Source organism: Delphinus delphis, chromosome 15 (assembly GCF_949987515.2).
Source record: "Delphinus delphis chromosome 15, mDelDel1.2, whole genome shotgun sequence".
Lineage (NCBI taxonomy): Eukaryota > Metazoa > Chordata > Mammalia > Artiodactyla > Delphinidae > Delphinus > Delphinus delphis.
The window spans coordinates 52727437-52745714 of NC_082697.1; the positions used below are offsets into that span (position 1 = coordinate 52727437).

Sequence of the window (18278 nt, forward strand, 5' to 3'; positions counted from 1 at the left end):
ACTGTGGTGGCCTGGTCCTGGTGGGAACAGCTGAAGAACTGTCAGGCTGGCCAGCACGTCACCTGTATCTTTTCATGCTAAAATAATGTCTCTCTCCTCCTTGGCCTTGAGTTACTTTCAAAAAGCCTTTTTCTGACATCTCAGCTTTTAGAAGCGCTAGACTTACGAAGGTGGGGAGGGAGGAAGGGTCTTCCTTGCATGACTGGGTGGGGATTGGGTATGTGAAGAGGCGGCAGCGGGTAGTGGGGCAGGGGGCAGCAGGGCAGGTCCCACCAGAGCGAAAGGGCCTCCAGGGTGGGGCAGAGCCCTGGAAGCACCCCCCACCAGCTCCTGTCTCTTCCCCTTTCTTTTCCACCAAGCTGTTAAGGTTCCGCATCCCCCAGCTCGAAGCCCATATGAGGGTGCGCGCCCGAGTGCCTTATTCGGTGCCATCTACCCCTGTGAGTACCTGCCCCCCAACTCCCTGGCCCAGCTGGGATTCTTGCAGGGCCTCTGGGCCCCCCAGTCCCAGCCTGGGGCTCTCCTACCCCACCTCATCCATATCTCACCTGCCCTGCCCAGACCTGGGCCAGAGAAAATCCCTCGAGTGGCCCCCACCTGGCACCCAGCACCCTGGCCAGGGCCTCCAGCCATCCTGGGCTCCACCTTTACCCTTCAGCCAGGTTTCCTGGCCCAGAAGCCATCCCTGGGGTCCAAGCCAGGTGTCTGTGCCCTGGGGTCCAGCCGGCTGCAGAGCTGGGATGAGGGAGCCTGTTCATTCCCTCAGGCCTCTCTGCTGAGGGCCCGTGAGCCAAGTTGGGGGCAACTGAGCTCATGACTCCTCTGGTCACATCACCACGTACCAGGCATCTGAGAGCACTTTACAGCATACAAAGCACTTCCTCCCTTCTCATCTCACCCAGTCCTTATCCCGTTAACCAGGATGCTGAGGTGAGCACAGCTAGCCCATTTTAAAGTGGGGGAGCTGAGGCGCACGACCGTGAACTGGGGAATGCAAGAGCTGGGCCAAAGTCCATATCCTGGACTCCAAGTCCTGTGTCCTCTCGGCTGCCCTGCTCCACTTCTGTGTCCACCTCTGGTTTCATTTATCTTGGGCCGCCCCCCAAACCCAGGAAGTGTCAGGTGCCTGGACTGGGTGAGCAGAGGTGGAGCACTTCCAGTCTTGGGGCTTCTCTTCTCCTTAGTGGAGAAGATGACCCCATCGGGCCAGCCTCTCTCCAGAATATTCCTGGGACACATCATGGGTCTCACCTGCCCCCCAGCAGCCTGCCCCCCCAAACCAGCATGGGCTTAGCCACCTCAGGCCCCCAGCCGACATGCCAGCTCAGCCTCCGTCTCTGCCTCCCCTGCCACTGCTGCCACAGCTGATGCCATCCCTGCAGGATCCCCAGCCGGCCCCAGGGCCTGCCGGGCACCCAAGGCCTCTGCGCCTTGAGTCCCAAGCCGGCATGCAGTCCACCAAGGAGCCCACCAAGCTGTGAGCCTGCAGTGCCAGCGTCGCCCCCTCCCCCGAGCAGGTGGAGACCCTGCCCTGAGCCTAGTCTGGGGAAGGTGCAGGGGCCCTGGACTTAGGGGAGGGTCTCTGTAAGGAGCTCATTTTGATCCAGTAGCTGTTTTAACTGTCATATAAATACCTGTAATACAATCCTTCTCATGCTACGTTTCATGGAGAACACAGCTTTCTAGATTGAATTTCCCACTAAACCAATTTAATTCCTTGACCAATTTTCAATACAACACAAAGTGGTTTTAAAAACAATCACTTTCCTTTTTATTTTGCTGAAATGATTTTATCAGAATCAGTTCCAATTACAGCTAACGCCACTGTCCATTTTCTTTGGGGACCATTATTTCTACCAGGACCAATTTTCTCATGGGAACCAAATTTTATTGCGTGCATGGTTTTTTATTGTCTGTTGATTGTTCCCACCAGTAATTAGTTATGAGTTGGATATTTAAAGAACCTGATTGTTTGTATTTACTTCTGGCTAATCCATGAGGCACTTGGAGCAATGGCCCTGGAATCCTCCAGGACCGCTCTGTCCTGTTTGGCATCTTTCTGCCTCTTTGGTTCCCGCGCTCACTGCCTATGCACTTGATGGAGGGGGCGGGGGTGTCAAAGCGTCCTGATTTGGGGTTCAGAGCCCGGCCTGCTCATGCCTGCCTGGCGGGTCCTGCAGCCTGGCGTGGTTTCTGCCCCTTGGACGGTTTACTGGTCCCTCCTTCTCCGTTTCGCGTTTTCTCCCTTTCCACCCCCTAGGTTGTCCAGTTGCGCCCTCTACCCTTTCTGTGCTTCTGATACTTGTATCACATTCCACAAAGACTAAAAAAAAAAAAATTTCCCTCTGAATAGTTTTGGGGCATGGCTCCCCCAAACATCCACCAGAGGCTCCTGGAGCGAGTCAGGGAGTGGGGTGGGCAAGCTGCCCGGGGGTCCGCCTGGGGGAGCCAGGGTGCTGGCATGGAGGAGGGTTCTCTGGACGGGCGGCCAAAGGAGTCCTGGATGCTGCGTGCCTGCCCCTCCCCACCAGTTGTCCCCCAGCCCTGCCTCCCCCTCCCCCTGCTCCTCACCTGCAACCACTCCTGACTTCTCTTTTCTTTCTCCAAGGACTGTGTCCAAATGAGGCCGAGCTCTTCCTGACCCAGGTGACCTACACCGCCTTGGGGGATACTGGCCAGTGCATCCCTGGCCCCACCCCCATATCACAGATGAGTGTTTTTGTCAGCTTCTCCCCAGAATAAAATCTTTCACTTTTCTGATTGTGGATAAGGGTGACTGGCCCCATGCCCTCTGCGAGGGGAGGCCTTGCCAGTCCCACATGGGTAGGTGGACCTGCCAGTCCTTCCTCGGGCCATCAGCCCAGGGTCAGCCTCCCAGAACCACTGTCCAGAACCACCATGGCTGAGTCTCAGCAGAGAATCACAACAAACCGCCCCTACCCCGTCATGTTGGTCGCCCCGTGGCAAAGCGCCCCATGTGGCCCTGGTCCTGTGTGGTGGGCAGATCACGGGCCTGTGGGAGGGGCAGTGGTGTGACTTGCCCAGGGTCACACAGTGAGGCCTTAGCTCTCTGGCCACCTGCCCAGAAGGCTGTACTTCTTGGGTGGGTGCTGTACACAGGTATGAGGGGTCCAACTTTCAGGAAAAGGAGGTGTGGCCTGGGCTCGGGCAGATGGAGAGGTGGGGGCTCTTAGGGACACGCCCATGCCAGGTGTGGTCAGGCTTGTCTCCTGCACTGCAGCCTTGACATGTGTGGAACCACAGGCATCCAAGCCCTGCTCTTTCAGCCCCTCGTAGCTGCCTTCCCAGCCCATTTCTCAGATTTACCAATGGAATCAGTGCTTGAGTGGGTTCCTGCAGCCCAGGGAGCGACGAGCAAGACCCAGGTAGGTCACTGTGTAACCATTTTCATACTGACAGGCCTACTGGGTGCTTTGAAAGGTGGGGAACCATGAACCCAACTGCAGCCAGCCAGGAGCCATCTTGAAGATGACAGTTCTATCTCCCGTGGGGGTTGGTAGGGAAGCCAACCTTTGACCTGATCCCAGGTGGGAGGTGCAGGCAGGATCTTTGCCAAGGACAAGGCTCGCCTATTCTAGCCCCACCCCTGGGGGTGGGACCTGCAGGTCTTGGCAGCTGGGAGGGAGGTACTGCACCTACTCCTGGGGCTGCTGCTCAGAAGGGTGGCCCACCCCATCCCAGCAGGGGAAGGTGCTTGGGGAGCAGACAGAACTGGGGATGGGGTCAGTAGAGTGGGAATTTTTGGAGGCCCTGGGTCCAGCTTCCTCTTCTGCAGGGGGGACCACAGCTCCTGGACTGGGACACAGTGGCAGGGCCAAGCTGGACAAGGAGTAGGGTGACCAACCATCCTGGTCTGCCTGGGAGTGAAGGGGATCCCTGGAACTTTCAGTTTGAAGACCAAGAAGGAATTCCCTGATGGTCCAGTGGATCGGACTCCGGGCTTTCACTGCCAAGGGCCCAGGTTCGATCCCTGGTTGGGGAACTAAGATCCCACAAACCATGTGGGGCAGCCAAAACAAAACAAACAAAAGACTGAGATGAATCAGTCATGTGGAGAGGGAAGCATGTGGGCTGGCCTGGTATGAGGGGCACGAATGAGATGCCTGCTGCCGAGCAGAGGGTCCTGCCTCGAGGTGCAGCGTGGTGATTGCTCTGCACCCCCAAACCCAGCCCCATAACCCACCGATGCAAGTAAAAGGGTCACTGAACATGTTCTTTCTTTCAAAGACCACAAACTCATTAACCCTAAGGTATAAACAACAGCAAACATGTCCCAAACAAGATGATCTGCCTTGGTAAAAGGCACCACCAGTACCCAAAAGCAGGCCACCAGGAGGCACTGGAGGGAGGACATTCTGTGCAGGGACCTCTTAGGGACACACAGGTCCCCCTGGCACCACCGTCTTGGCTGGCTTGACCACACACACACAGACACAGACACAGACACACACACACACACACACACACACACACACACACACACACACACACCCCACCCCCACACCACCCCCCCCCTCCAGAGAGGGGCTTCTCTTCTCTCTCCCCTTTCTTCCTCTTGCTCATGGCTTCCCCAGGATCCACAGAAAATGAGATCCCCAGTATTTACACCTCATATTCCCCAGATGAGAAACGGCCCCAGAAAGCAGAGCAGGACTCTGCCAACAGGCTCCCAGCACCTCGTGCTGCGCCACTGACAGGCCTCCAGGAAGTGGGCCCTCCCCTCCCCTCCCGCGGCAGGGGCTGGAGTCAAAACCCTCATCTGTCCTCAGATGAGTCCTGCTATAAAAAGCCCCTCAGAGACCTCCAGGGCCACAACAGCCCTGCCCGCCACTGGGCTGGGGGGCCAGTCTCCAGAGCGGTGTGGTTTTCTGCAGCGGCCACAATGTGTTCCCAGAGAGCCCTGGGGACTCGCAGCGGCCCTGGGAGAATCCACCTTCATCCAAGGGAATCTCAGAACAAGCCCTTCTCTTTAAAGCTCTGAAGGAGGAGCCCTGCCTGCCCACAGAAAGCATTTCAGAGCCTCCATTCACCCCCCCACACACCCAGGTCCCCACCCCCCACCCTGCCACGCCACAGAGCAGGACATTTACTTCCACAGATGCTCCTGATGAAGAGCAAATCCCCTTCAGAGATTCCAGCAGATGCAAGACAGACGCTGGACACGCACATGTCCATGGTGGGCAGAGAAGTGGCTGGCTGGCCAGGGACACGCTGAGCTATGTCCCCACCGTGGTGGTCAGCTTCAACCATTTGTGGCCTTAAGGGAACTTGGTCCAGATACTACAAATTTTCTAAGGTAAGCCAGAAGTGAGGCTTTTCTTGTAAACTCTCCTGATTTTTTTTTTTTTTTTTTTTTATTTAACTCTCCTGATTTTAAAGTGCTGGCCGACAAATCAAGCCCAACAGCACATATCAGAGGCCTGTGAATCTGCAAACCCCTAAGACAGCCACGCCCTGATCATTTAACATCAGACCTGAAGGGCTCACCCACCGCTTGTCACCTGGGGAGGCCAGGCCTCCATTCCACATGCTGCCATGTACCCTTTTCAGAAATGAGAGCTCCAATCACATTCTTTCCAGCAACCTCATGGATGCAAATGGTGTTTTCACAATGGAATCTTGGAAAGAGAGCGATCTGGAGCTCAAGTCTAGTGGTGACGAAGCCCAGAGGCTGGACTTTTGAGGTGACAAGGCTGGTCTCTGTGTGCTGCTGAGGCAGCTCCTAGGAGGTGCCCGAGGTGGACACCTGAGGATGGCTGTAAATGTGAGTCTCTTCCGTTCCTACATCAGCAGCTTTGCTTTTTAGCCAGTTTACACTTGAACGTGTAGTAGGTGGTTACTGACTCCTTCAGTTTTGCTTCTGAGACTCAAGGTTTGGGGAAATTGAAGTTCCTGGTTCTGTGCCGCCCTTGAGTTCTGGGCCACGTGGCATCTATGTTGTCCCACCTCTAGCTCCCCTTGAGTGAGTTTTCCTGACCCCTTTGCTTGCCTGAGAGATGGTCAGAGGCTCACACCTGGCAGGGCCTCAGCATTGCTGGAAAGCTCCAGCCCTGCCCTCTGCCCCCTCCTGCTCCAGTTTCCGCTGTGCCTGGGGCCCTTGTTAGAAATCAGATTCCTAACCAGTTTGCAGGGCAGAAATAGAGACACAGATGTAGACAACAAACATATGGACACCTAGGGGAGAAAGTGGTGGTGGTGGGATGAATTGGGATATTGGGATTGACATATACACACTAATATGTATAAAACAGATAACTAATAAGAACCTGCTATATAAAAAATAAAATAAAATTCAAAAACAGAATTTAAAAAAACAAAACTGCTTTAAAAAATAAAGTCCATTAAAAAAATTTTTAAAAAGAGAGAAATCAGATTCCTGGGCCCTCCTCCAGAACAGTTGCCTCAAGGACCCAAGGGACCCTTGTGCTCTGCATGCTGGAGGGTCACGAGTCTGGTGGCTCCCAGCTGCCACGAGGGGCTCGTGTTGCATCAGAATCACCCGGGAACCATTCTACTTTTAATAACAGCTATGACACATAAGTGTCATGCCATACAGTTTTTTATAAATTTATTTATTTTATTTATTTTTGACTGTGTTGGGTCTTTGTTGCTGCATGCGGGCTTTCTCTAATTGTGGTGAGCGGGGGCTACTCTTCGTTGCAGCGCGCAGGCTTCTCGTTGCGGTGGTTTCTCTCGTTGTGGAGCACAGGCTCTAGGCGCATGGGCTTCAGTAGTTGCGGCATACAGGCTCAGTAGTTGTGGCTCACGGGCTCTAGAGTACAGGCTCAGTAGTTGTGGCGCACGGGCTTAGTTGCTCTACGGCATGTGGGATCTTCCCAGACCAGGGATCGAACCCGTGTCCCCTGCATTGGCAGGTAGATTCTCAACCACTGCGCCACCAGAGAAGCCCCCATACAGTTTTTAAAGTATACGATTGAGTGGTTTTTAGTACATTCACAAGTCGATCACTGATATCCTGGGGAATGTTTAAAACTGTACTGTCAGGGCCTCCCCAGGGATTCTGATGCCGTGGGGCCTGGGAGCTCCCTGGAGGCCATGCTGTGCAGCCAGCTACGGAACCACAGGCAGCGTGGGATCTCTCCACTGGGGTGACTTTGCTTCCAGGGGATGTTTCACTGTGCCTATAGACATTTTTGGTTGTCACAACTGGGGGCTGCTCCTGGCATCTACTCATGGGAAGGGGCCAGGGATACTGCTCAACATCTCACAGCATACAGGATGCGCCCATGGCAGAGAAGGACCCAGCCCCCGATGTCTAGAGTGCCCACGCTAGAAGAGCTGGATCTACAGGAATCTCAAGTCCCTGCCAGCCCTAATGAGACCACCAGGGACCTCCAGGCCCAGCCCGTGGGGGCCTCCAGAAACAGAACTAGGCTTGGTCAGGTTGGGACGTTCTCACCCGTGAATGTCCACTGGGCACGTGAGGATCCTGTCAGAAGCAGATTCTGTTTCAGTAGATCTGGGCTGGGGGCTGAGGTCCTGCATCTCTAACAAGTTCCCAGGTTATGCCGCTGGTCTGGGAACCACACTTTGAGTAGCAAGGGTGTGGATCACTTACAGGCCACCCAGGGGCCCACCTAGGGGTAGCCTGAGTGCACATTCTGGACTGTACTCTGTCTTGTGTGGCTCCAACGCATACGGCCACCTCAGTAATCTGCACACTGGGGAGCTCAGGCACACTGTTACAGATAACCCCCATGTCACAGATAACCCAGAAATACTTACTTGCCTCTACAAACCATTTTTCCTACACTTGGAGGGAGACGTGGGAGCTCCCTGAGAATTGTCTTCCATCCAAAAGGATGAAAGTAAAGAGGCCTAGGGCAGCCTCCCCCTTCTCATCCTGCCCCATCCCGCAATTCCCTCACCACAGGCACCCCCAGACAGAGCTGCGCCCCCTCTGAAGGCCATTAGAAGGGTGGGCTTCAAGGTGAGGACACACTTCCAGAACATAAGCAACAGCTAGAGCAGGGGCGCCGCGGTCAGTCTTCAGTGATAAGCGGGGACAGACAGTGGTCCGCAGAGCCTGTCCAGGCTCCAACAGGGCAGAGGTGAGGCTAAGTGGCAGCACGGCATCCCTGGGGAGCGAGAGCAGGACTGTTGATGGCAGGCGCTGAGACACCTGTCAAGCAGGAGACCTTCCAAAATAGAACTCCCCAACCCAGACGCCGTCCACAGAGGGCTGAGTGCTGGCAGGCTCTCCCGGATTAGGGAGTAAGGTCTGTCAGTGAAGAGCTGCAGAGGCCCCCGCCTCCTTCCTTCCCCACGTTCCAGCTCGTCACGAAGGGGTACAAGGCCAAGGCTACCTTCTCCCAAAGCCGCCCCAGGGATGCCCTCCACTGGTACAGGCTGCCCAGGACAGAGTGGGGCGCCCTGGCTTCTCCCTTGGAGCAAGAACAGGTGCCTGCCCCAGCCTGGCTTGATAGCAGCCGGGGATCCACTGTTGCCCGAGTGGTTCGTCTCCTTAGCAACCAAAGGTTTGAGCTGCGGGTTAGACTCTGCTCAGCCTTGTCCGGTCCCTGCTGCTAGCCCCCACGGGCTCTGCAGCCAAGCCTGCTATCTTACTACGGGTGCTGTGTCCTGTGCCTCCCCAAGGGAGGGCCCTGCCCACACAGCATATTTGCTGGAGGTTGGGCTGAGGGTCCAGCCTGCAGCCAGTCACTGGGGCCCTAAGCCAGGAAGAAAAGTCCTCTGTGAAACCCTGGCAGACCGGAAGGCAGCTGTTAGCCCTGGAGGTCGGGATCTGTCCAGTCGGACAGGGGGAAGGGTGAGCAGATGGAGGCAGGGGTTCTGGGAACACAGGGCAGGAACTAACTTCATGGGAAAAGCCTGGGGTGGGCAGGAAGATTCCAGAGCATGTTGTGGTTGAAAAGACAGCAACAGACAGGAGCGGTGTGGAGCCAGGCGGGACTGGGGGGTGGGCCCCTGCTCTGGGCTCCGTTGGCTCCCTCCCCCTCCACACAGGGCCAGCTGGCAGCAAAGCTTAGGATACGAGGCAAGACCACAGAGCCTGGTGGTGGTTTGGAACTCTTTCTTCTCCTTTGTTAAAAGGGGGAAAGGAACTGGGGATGGGGTACCCCCGGGCTCTGGGGAGGCATGCAGGCAGCCCCAGCAGGCAGGCGCTGGGGGATGGGTGGGAAGAGTCCTGGAGTTTCCCACAATCCTTTTCTCTGCAGGGAACAGCAAGGCTGACTGCCCAGGGGGCAGGGGAGAGGGGCAGGGCCCTGGGGAGAGGGACGGCGGACAAGGGGAGAGGGGGCTCACTCTAACATGCAAAGTCCAGCTGCCCCATAAACTAGGTTGCTTCTCGAAGAGCGACATACATATAAATACACAGACACAGCGACACGCACACATGCGGAGAAGGCTCTGCATTCCCGAGGGTGGGGATCTAGGCCCACCAGCCCCAGGGAGCTCCGCAGCCCCCTGGGGTGGGGTGGGGCAGGTGAGTCCTCGGGGGAAGGCTGCTTGTTCTCTGAGGTTCTGTCCACCAGCACCCAGACGACTCTGAACCAAATCCATGAAAGCTGGGTGCCGCAGGCCCGCGCTGCTGGGTGCGCATGCGGGCAGCCTGCGTACTGGCACAAGGGTCCGGTCTCTCCCCCCCAGGGCTCTGGGGAATGGGGGTGCAGACAGAGGGTGAAGGGGGCCCGCAGAGACGTCCTCTCCCCCGCCCCACGGGGTTCTGGCCTCCGGGAGGGGGGAGGGGCCTCCCTTATCTCTCGGCCTCCATGGCAGGGTGGGCTCTGGGTTCTGAGGCGGCCTGTTGGGGGACCAGGGGCGGCCAGTCTGACACCGGGGAAGGGGGTGCCGGAGTCCACAGGGGCGGCTGCTGCGGCTGGTGGTGCTGTGCCCCCCCTGGGGGCGAGGCCGCAGCCGGCCAGCTGGGTGCCGCGAAGCTGCCGGTGGCGGCGAGTGGGAAGTGCGGCGGGGGCGACGTGGCCGTGGCGGCCATCGGGCTGCCGCTGCCTCCGCTGTGGAAGCTCTCGGAGGCCTTGAGACGGGAGAACATGGTGAGGGCATCGGGGAAGTTGGGGGGCGTGGCGGGGGTGTTGGCTGGAGTGCACATCTGTGGGGGAAGAGGAACAGAGAGGGAGGGGTGAGCACCCCCTTTCTGGAAGGGCCCCGGGCTCCCACGAGGAGACACATGCCCCTTCCCTGGAGGCACCCCACCCTGCAGGCGGTCCACCAGCCAGGAGCTCACAGAGGAAAGGTGTGGTGTCCGAGATGGGCTAGCCCACTGTGCCTGCTGCCAGGCTCCCAGGAGTCCCATCCCAGCGGCTCTTCCGTGGCCAAGAGCCACTGCACCTTCCTTGGCCCTGGGTGGCTTCCCCCTGCCCTGAACTGGGACAGCCCCGCAGGGCTGCCCCTGGGGCTGCAGGGGACACTTACCATCTGGTGGTGATGGTGGCTGTAGGGGATGTTGGTCTCTTGGAAAAAGGCGCTGAGGGCCGTCTGCGGGAAGAAAGGCCCATGCTTACCCTCAGGACCCCTGTGGCCCTGGCCTGGCAAGTTGAGGCAGCATGCCTGTCATCCCTCGACCCTCGCCGCAGCCCAAAGAGGCACTGTGGACCTCTGGGCAGGTCTGGTGGGTGGGGAGGACCCTCATGACACTGCCTGCCACCTGGCTGCCAAGTGCTTCCAGCTCACCTGACATGGGGGCCTGTCTCATGGGGAAAGGCCTCCGGCAGATTCTAGCCCTACTGCCACCAACTCCATGGATGGCAAGTCCCTACTCCTCCCTGAGCCTCAGTTTCCTTGTCTATGAGCCAGAGGACGGCAAAGGCACCCAGATGTTGAGTGTGTAACCCATCTGCTCCTCTCCTAGGCTGGCCAAGGGACTCTGCCCTGGTTCTCGGTTTCTCCGTCTGCACCACAGGGTGATGGGACTAGGTGGCTTGCAGGTTCCCCTCCCTAGCCGCAGTGACCTCCGGAGATCCACGGTCCAGCTGGGAGAGCCGGAATTAAGTAGGATGGTCTGGGGTTTGCACCCCTGTCCAGTTACCTGTGCCTTCCTTGGAATGTTCTCAAGGTGGTGGAGCAGGAGGAAGGCTGAAGTGGGGTATGCACCCAGGACTGTGAGAAGTGGGTGGGAAAGGGGGTGGCAGCTGGCCTGGGTCAGACAAGCTCCGCTAGTGACCCTGGGGGGCTGGGAGGAGGGGCCCCAGGGTGGCCTCCACTGGCATTGGTGTGTCCTGGTTCGACCCCTGCAGGAGAGGCATCCAGGAAAATAAAGGAACCAGCTGCTCTTGCGAAAGTGCTGGGTGAGGGAGCGTCAAGTGTGTGAAGGGTCTGCAGGCAGCTCTGCCCTCCATGGCTCCCCCCTCGGGCTCACCACCACACAGCCCATCGCTGTCAGCCCCTCCCCCACTCCCAACACACCCAGAAACCCAGCCTGGCTTCTAGGGCTTACCCTAGGGGTTTTATTATTAAATTCAAGTGAATTACTCTGGGAATTTCCTGCTGGAGATGCCCTACCCCAGTGTCCCCAAACATGGGTGTGGGAGCTGGGGGGAGGGCCTTGATCTCTAAGCACCTCCTTGTGACACACACCCCCAGGAGCCCCAAGGGACCCACCAAACCATTCCTCCCCCAACGGCAATTCTGAAGGCCATTGCTGTGTGTGAGGATTCCAGGGAGAAACGGCTGCCCTTTTCCTGCCTTCCTAAAGCACCCCCAACCTTAAAGCACACAGGTCCCCCTCCAGCAGCCTTCTGTCCCCATTAACACCTGAATCACAGAGAGTATGACCCAAAAACAAGGCCTCCTGCTGCGCCAGCCCTCAGTCCAAGTGTGCAGCCAGCCAGGGAGGAGGGCACAGAGGGGAGTTTGCCACAAGGAACCCCACTCACTCCCAGGAAGACCTAAGGATTGGATGTTCACAATCCATTTTTACCTTAAGCAGACCTCCCTACTATCCGCCTCCCCATTTTACACATGGTGAAACTGAGATTCAGGGAGCCTGGCGCACAGGGCTCCTACCCTGGGGGCCACCAGAGCTCCCCAGTCTGCAAGCTGCTCCTGCCCCTCCTGAGATCAGAGTTTTTCCCCAGGCATTTCCATTTTCAAAGTTACATTTTCAAGTCCTGTGACCAAGCGACACCAACCAGTGCTGCCTGAGTGACTGCCAGGCTGGTGCCAGGCTCTGTGGGCTGGGCTGAGAGTGCGGACAGGCAGGGCCGCTTCCCACCGGACACCTGCCTGCCTGCCCAGCCCCAGGCAGACGGGGGAGCCGTGTATGCAGATGTGGGACTCAAGCAAACTGCCATGAATGTGGTTTTGCAAGTTTTGCCACATCCAGCTCTTGAGACAAACGGGCTGATTGGGGAGCTTCCTGCAGGGTGGGGCTGCTGGGGTTGGGCATTCACTCCTTAGAGGTCAACTCACATGCCCCAGGTACAGCTGAGGAAACTGAGGCCAGAGAGTGGGACCTGCTCAGAGAGCCAGAGCAGCCTCCCATCTTGTGATGTGAGGACCACCGCAGGGTTAGCAGTCCCCCTGAGATCTCTGGTAGGAAAGTGAGCAAGGATTCCCCTGGGTGGACAGGCCACTGCCTCCCCAGACTGTCCCAACCTTCGGGCAGCAATTCTGATCCCCATCCCACCCCCAGGAAGCTGAATTCCAGAGTACCCTGGCTCCCTGTCCCTCCTACGGCCCAAATACCTTCCCTGAGCTTGCTCCCCATCTAGAAACCAGGCTCTGAAGCCTGGGCTGGGCACAGACTCTACAGACTGGCTGGGGCTGTGACCTTACACTTGTGAGGGGAAGAGCTCAAGGGGCTCTGGCCTCATCCCTAGATACCATCCTGGGTTATTTCTGGGGCGGCAGAGTAGGGAAAGCCAGGTGGCCTCTTGGCAGCACAAGCCCTGGGCACTAGTGCCCTATGGGTCGGGGAGGCCTGGGGAGGTGGGGGCCAGGCTGGGGCAGCCCCACCTCCTGCCCAGCTGGCTGAAAGCTAGAAGCTACTGAACCGTGTATATCATGCCATGCACTGTGCAGGTAGATTCGCCGGCCAGCACAGAGGAGAGCACCTGGACACGCCTCTGGAGCAGGGTACACAGATGCACACGTAGCTGTAGTGGGGGGCTCCGACACAACACCTGTACACATGTGTGCGCACGCGAGAGCACCGTCTGCAAAACGGCGACCTGTGGTGTGGGTACACACCCCGCACCCGCGCCCCGGTGGACTGCGTGTTTACACACACGCGCGCACGCGCGCCAACATGTCCACGCGCAGCGTGGCGCGTGCGTAAATACAAATGCACATGTACGTGGACACGCGCCGCCGAGCTGTCCAGCCCACACGCAGATCCTCAGATCCTGAGACCCACCGGGCGGCTCCAACCGCGGGCTCGGGGCTCCCTTATCTTAAACCCGCAGCTCCCAAGGCGGGGTCGGCGTGGGCCCAGCTCGGCCCAGGCCTGGGGCGTCCTCCTTCCGGCCGCCCGCCAGTCTGTCCGTTTGGGCCTCGGCGCCGCCCCGCCCTGGCCGTTACCCGCACAAAAAGGGGGGCCCCCAAAACCGATCGCCCAGGAATTTGGGGGGCGGGGATTCGGGCCCGGGGGAGGCAGACTGCCCCTTCCGCCCACCCCGAGCGGACGGCGTTTCCGGGGGCCGCGTAGACGCGGCCGCGCCGCGGGCCTGACCCGCACGCCGCGTGTGCGCTCTGCGGCCCAGCCGCCGGGGCGCGCGACCGCCGGGGCTCCGGGCCGAGTGCGCGGGCCCGACCCCGGCCAAGCGCGCCGCGGCACGTGTCCACACCGGCCCGCACATGCTCCACTGCACGCGTAGCCACGCGGGACGGACACCCGCGCCCCGGCCCCAGCCCGGCCGCGCACCTCGAACTGCCAGTGGGCCGCCTGCAGCAGCTGCTTCGCCTGATCGGCTGCGCAGCCGGCCGTCAGCACGAACTGGTTGATCATGACCTGGTGCTTGAGCTCGTCCATGTTCACGGACATGGCGCCTCCGCCGCCTGCCCGCTCCGGCCTCCCGCCGCCGCGCGCTCCTTCGCCTCACGCGTCCACCATTAGCGAGCCGGCTCCGGCTAATACAAATATTTACTGTGCGGCTCTGACTCACCGAGCCTCGCCTCGCTCCGGGCCGCGGGGGGCATGCTGGGAGATGTAGTCCCGCGCCGCTTCCGCCGCGCTCGGCCGGGAGCTGCGGGCCGGCCCGGGGCCGAAGGTGTGTCTGAGCGTTGGGCGCCTACTGTGTGCAGAAGCTGGACGGGCACGTACCGAGGCCCGTGACTGAACTGACGAGGGTCAGGAGACGGGGGCCATAGACACTGTGCATGGGCGCAAACGCAGCCTCAGGGTATTTACCAAGATCCCAGTATCCCGAACCCCAGTGTGATTGGCATCCCTCTGTGTTGAGTAGGCGCACTATTGGGGAGGGGGATGGGCCAAGAATTTGGCACAAATCAACAGCACTAGGGCCATAAGGCCCCGAAAGCCTGGCACACAGTAGGCGCCTACAGATACTCGTTCAGTGAATGAATTAATCTGCCCTTTAGGGTTCTGCCTAAAGTCACCGCCTCCAGGAAGCCTTCCGAGTCACCCCAACACCCAGGGCACAAGCTCGCGTCGCCCACTTGTGACACGGGTCCCTCCCCGGCCTGGCGCTCCGCCAAGCACACAGTAGACCCAAGGAACGTCAGAGGAAGGGATGGCGACCGAGACAGGTAGGCGAGACCAGCAGTCTCTGGAGCCTCTGCATACTCTCTGCGGGATGCTCGCACTTTCCCACGCAAAATTTCGTGCGCTTTGCCGGAAATCTCAGCTGTTAGTAGGCGGACTCTAGGACCGCGCGGCGCCAGTTCCGGGGCGGCCCCGAACTCCCATTCCCAGAATGCCCTGGTTTATTTGCATCGCTCAGTCCTTGTGACGTCAAGTGAATGAGGCCGCGTCTCAGCCAATGGGCTGTCGGGAGGTGTTAGGACCTGGCCATATAAGGTAAACAAAGCTGGCCGCCCAATGAGGCAACAGCGGGGGCGGGCACTGGGTTGGGGCGGGCGGGGCGCGTCACGTGGAGGGCGGGGGCGGGGCTGAGGAGAGCGCTAGGTAGGGTGTTGAGGGTTGTGTTTACAGCTCCGCACGCGCCGCTTCCGGTTGACGTTGCCGCTCGGCAGTGTAGGGGCCGGGCGGGTTCGGAGCTGGGTCCGGGGGCTTCGTCACTGCGGCTCAGAATGACCTTATCCCGGTTCCCCGCGCTCCCTGGACACCAGTTTCATTAGTTGAGCAACTCTTTATTGGGCCCTTACTCTGTTCCTGGCTCTGATCTGGCCAGGGATGCAGAGAACAAACTCTAGAAGGGTCGGCTGGTGCGTGGGGTGGGGGCGTGCATCAAAAATCCCAAGAACAGGGACTTCCCTGGTGGCCCAGTGGTTAAGAATCCTCCTGCCAATGCAGGGGACACGAGTTCGAACCCTGGTCCGGGAAGATCCCACATGCCACAGAGCAACTAAGCCTGTGTGCCACAACTACTGAAGCCCGTGCACCTAGAGCCTGTGCTTCGCAAGGAGAAGCCACCACAATGAGAAGCCTGCGCACTGCAACGAAGAGTAGCCCCCTCTTGCCACAGCTAGAGAAAGCCCGTGCACAGCAACGAGGACCCAATGCAGCCAAATAAATTAAAAAAAGAAAAATCCCAAGAAGAGATGTAGAATTGCAAGTGTGGAAAGTACCCTCAGGAAGCAGGCACAGGCCTTGGAGATGGTGGGCTAAAGGCCATTGAGGGGGTTTACTACATCTGATCCGTTGTGTGCATTAGGATCACTGTGGCTGAGCAGTGTGGAGACCAGATGGTGGCAGAGAGGACCAGTCCGGGTCAGGTGATGTTCTAGGTTTGTCTGGTTCCAGGGGAGTCCGTCCCTGCCCAGGGATTTGTTGCAGAATTAGATTGAATGGAGGGAACTGTCCCACCCTGGGGGGAGGAGGAGGACCTGCAGGGCTCTGGGAGGAGCCCTTCCTGGGTCCCTCAACCCTTCCAGGGGATTCTGGCTTTGACTGGTAGGAGGAGGATGGAAGATGGTGGACAGGACCTGAAGGCTCCCAAGGTTATGGGGGCTCCGGGGAGGCTGGGGCATCGGGATAGCTGGGGGAAGGAGGGGAGCCTGGAGCAGTGGGAGTGCTAAAAGGCCTCTGAGGGCTGGAGATGGGAGCTTGGCCCTTTGGCAGGGAGAGGACTCAGTGTCCCCTTCAGGTGGGTGCCTCAACCCTGGCAGAAGTCACCTTGGGACTTATTTCCCAAGTCCACTCAGGAAATAAGTTTTCAGCCCCTTTCTGCCACATGGGGATCACTCAGGCTGCACCATTTTTTGCAAATCTTGATGGTGCCAGGAGAGTTCTGCTCTTATTAAAAATGGCCCCTCACCTTCACAAAGCATCATAAGTGTGAATTAATGTGGACAAAGTGCTCAGCACAGCACGGGGTGGGCAGTTCTGAATGTCATTACCTCTATCACTATTACTACTGGGACAGCAACAGGGTATGGTGGAAGGTGAGCAGGTTCTGGAGCCAGACAGACCTGGCTGTTAGTCTTGACTCTGCCACTTAATGACTCTGATGTTGGGACAAGGTTCTCTGGCCCTGAGTTTCAGTTCCTTCATTTGTAGAACCCAAGGTAGCAGCTTAGAACTCTCCCAGGACTGCTCTGGGGGATTAATGCCTGTGGTGCTCAGAGCACCATTTTAGCACTCACCTCTTTGCCTCCATCTGGACCACTGTAGGGAACCCAAGCCCCATTTTACAGATAAGGAAACCGAGGCTGGAATCCAAACTTCCTTACACTCTTGACAGTGTTCAGAGCCAGTGGAAAAGAGTAGGCACCCAGTGGGCCAGCAGGGTGTGTTTCTGGCCAAGGAGGGTGGGCACTGTCCTGGCAGGGACCACTGGGGGCTTTTCTTGCTTAGGGAGGCAGGAAGTACCTTCACCCCTTCCCTCACTCTCATCTGGGCACTACTCAGTTACCTGCCTAGACTTGCTCAGCCCAGAAGGAGCTCTTCCAGGCCAGCTGGCTGGCTGGGTGGGGCAGGTGGGGCTAGCAGGAGCAAAGGTCACCCCTCTGGCCCCTATGGCCCCCCAGCCAGCTTGTTTTCCCAGGGGCAGCGGGAAGGAAAAAACAACCTTGTTTTCAGCCAGGATCAGCCTGGCTAGAGAGTGGACTTTGGATTTCTTAGCAGGCTCGGATTGGGCCTGACAGCTGGGGCCAGTAGATGGGGGGTAATGGAGGTATAAAAGGAATTTATGGCAATGCCTTCATCTTACCTGAGGTCCAGGGAGGTTGAGGACCTTGGCAAAGTTGGCATAGCCAGTTGATGGTAGGCCCAGGACCCCGGGCTCCTCTCCACCTCCATTCCTTCAATCACTCCACAGATGTGTTTATCAGACATCCACTGGGTGCCTGGCTCTGGGAGCACAAGAATGAATAGGCAGGGATCCTGCCCCCTCAGAAGGCTTGAGAAGTCGACTTGAGGGATTCATACTAGCCATGAAGTATGCCTGGGGTCTTTCTTCATGTTTCAAAGGACCCGATACTGGCTGACTGAGGGGCCTTGAGATCTGGCCACTGCCTCACTCCTGACTTCTGTTCCTGAACTCTCCTGCCTACTTGATTCTAGCCACACTGGCCTTTGAGCTCATTGATCTTACTCAGCTCCTCAGGGCCTTTGCACATGCTGCTCTCCCTGCCTGGAACCTGGGCTGCCTACTCCCTCAGCGTTTGCCTGCTTGGCTCTTACTTGTATTTCAAGTCCTAGCTTAAACGTCACTTCCTCAGAGAAGCCTTCCCTGATTCCCCTATGAATAGTAGGTCTCTCCTAGTATTTCACTGCACCTCAGTCCTTTCCCTTATAGCACCCACCACATTTTGTATTTATACACTTGTTCACCTGTAGTGTCTGTTTCCTCACTAGATGTTTCATATCTGGTGGTTTCACCATTTAATCTCTATTTCCTGGCTCTTTGCCTGTCTCATTGCTTTTCACATTGTAGCTGCATGATAAATATTTGTTGAATAAATAAGTGAACCAGCGAAGATGTTGATAGTAGAACCAGTATCAAATCAAAAAGGGCCTGTCTCCCACCGGGGCATGCATAAGCACAGAAAAATATACCCGAAGTCCAAAGCTCTATTAAGAGGAATGTTTAATTGATCAAACATCAGCCCATGGAAATGACTGCCCTGGCCCACTATCTGTAGGGAGGACATGCTCTTAGGGTTATTTTTCAGTG

General features: G+C 57.8%; 2 protein-coding genes across 2 annotated transcripts in view; one reads left to right on the forward strand and one right to left on the reverse strand.

Moving 5' to 3' along the window:
• Positions 1 to 1481, forward strand: part of C15H16orf96 (chromosome 15 C16orf96 homolog) — a 37765-nt gene extending 36284 nt beyond the window's left edge. The window contains 2 exon segments of the mRNA XM_060031000.1: positions 360 to 440; positions 1312 to 1481. Coding sequence (XP_059886983.1) covers positions 360 to 440; positions 1312 to 1481 — 251 coding nt within the window.
• A 7575-nt stretch (positions 1482 to 9056) lies between these two features.
• UBALD1 (UBA like domain containing 1) lies at positions 9057 to 14131 on the reverse strand. Its single transcript, XM_060031669.1, has 3 exons — positions 13883 to 14131; positions 10435 to 10497; positions 9057 to 10111 (listed from the first exon to the last, which is right to left on the reverse strand). The coding sequence occupies exons 1-3, from the start codon at positions 14000 to 14002 to the stop codon at positions 9758 to 9760; spliced, it is 537 nt and encodes a 178-aa protein (XP_059887652.1). The 5' UTR covers positions 14003 to 14131; the 3' UTR covers positions 9057 to 9757.
• Positions 14132 to 18278: the final 4147 nt, after the last annotated feature.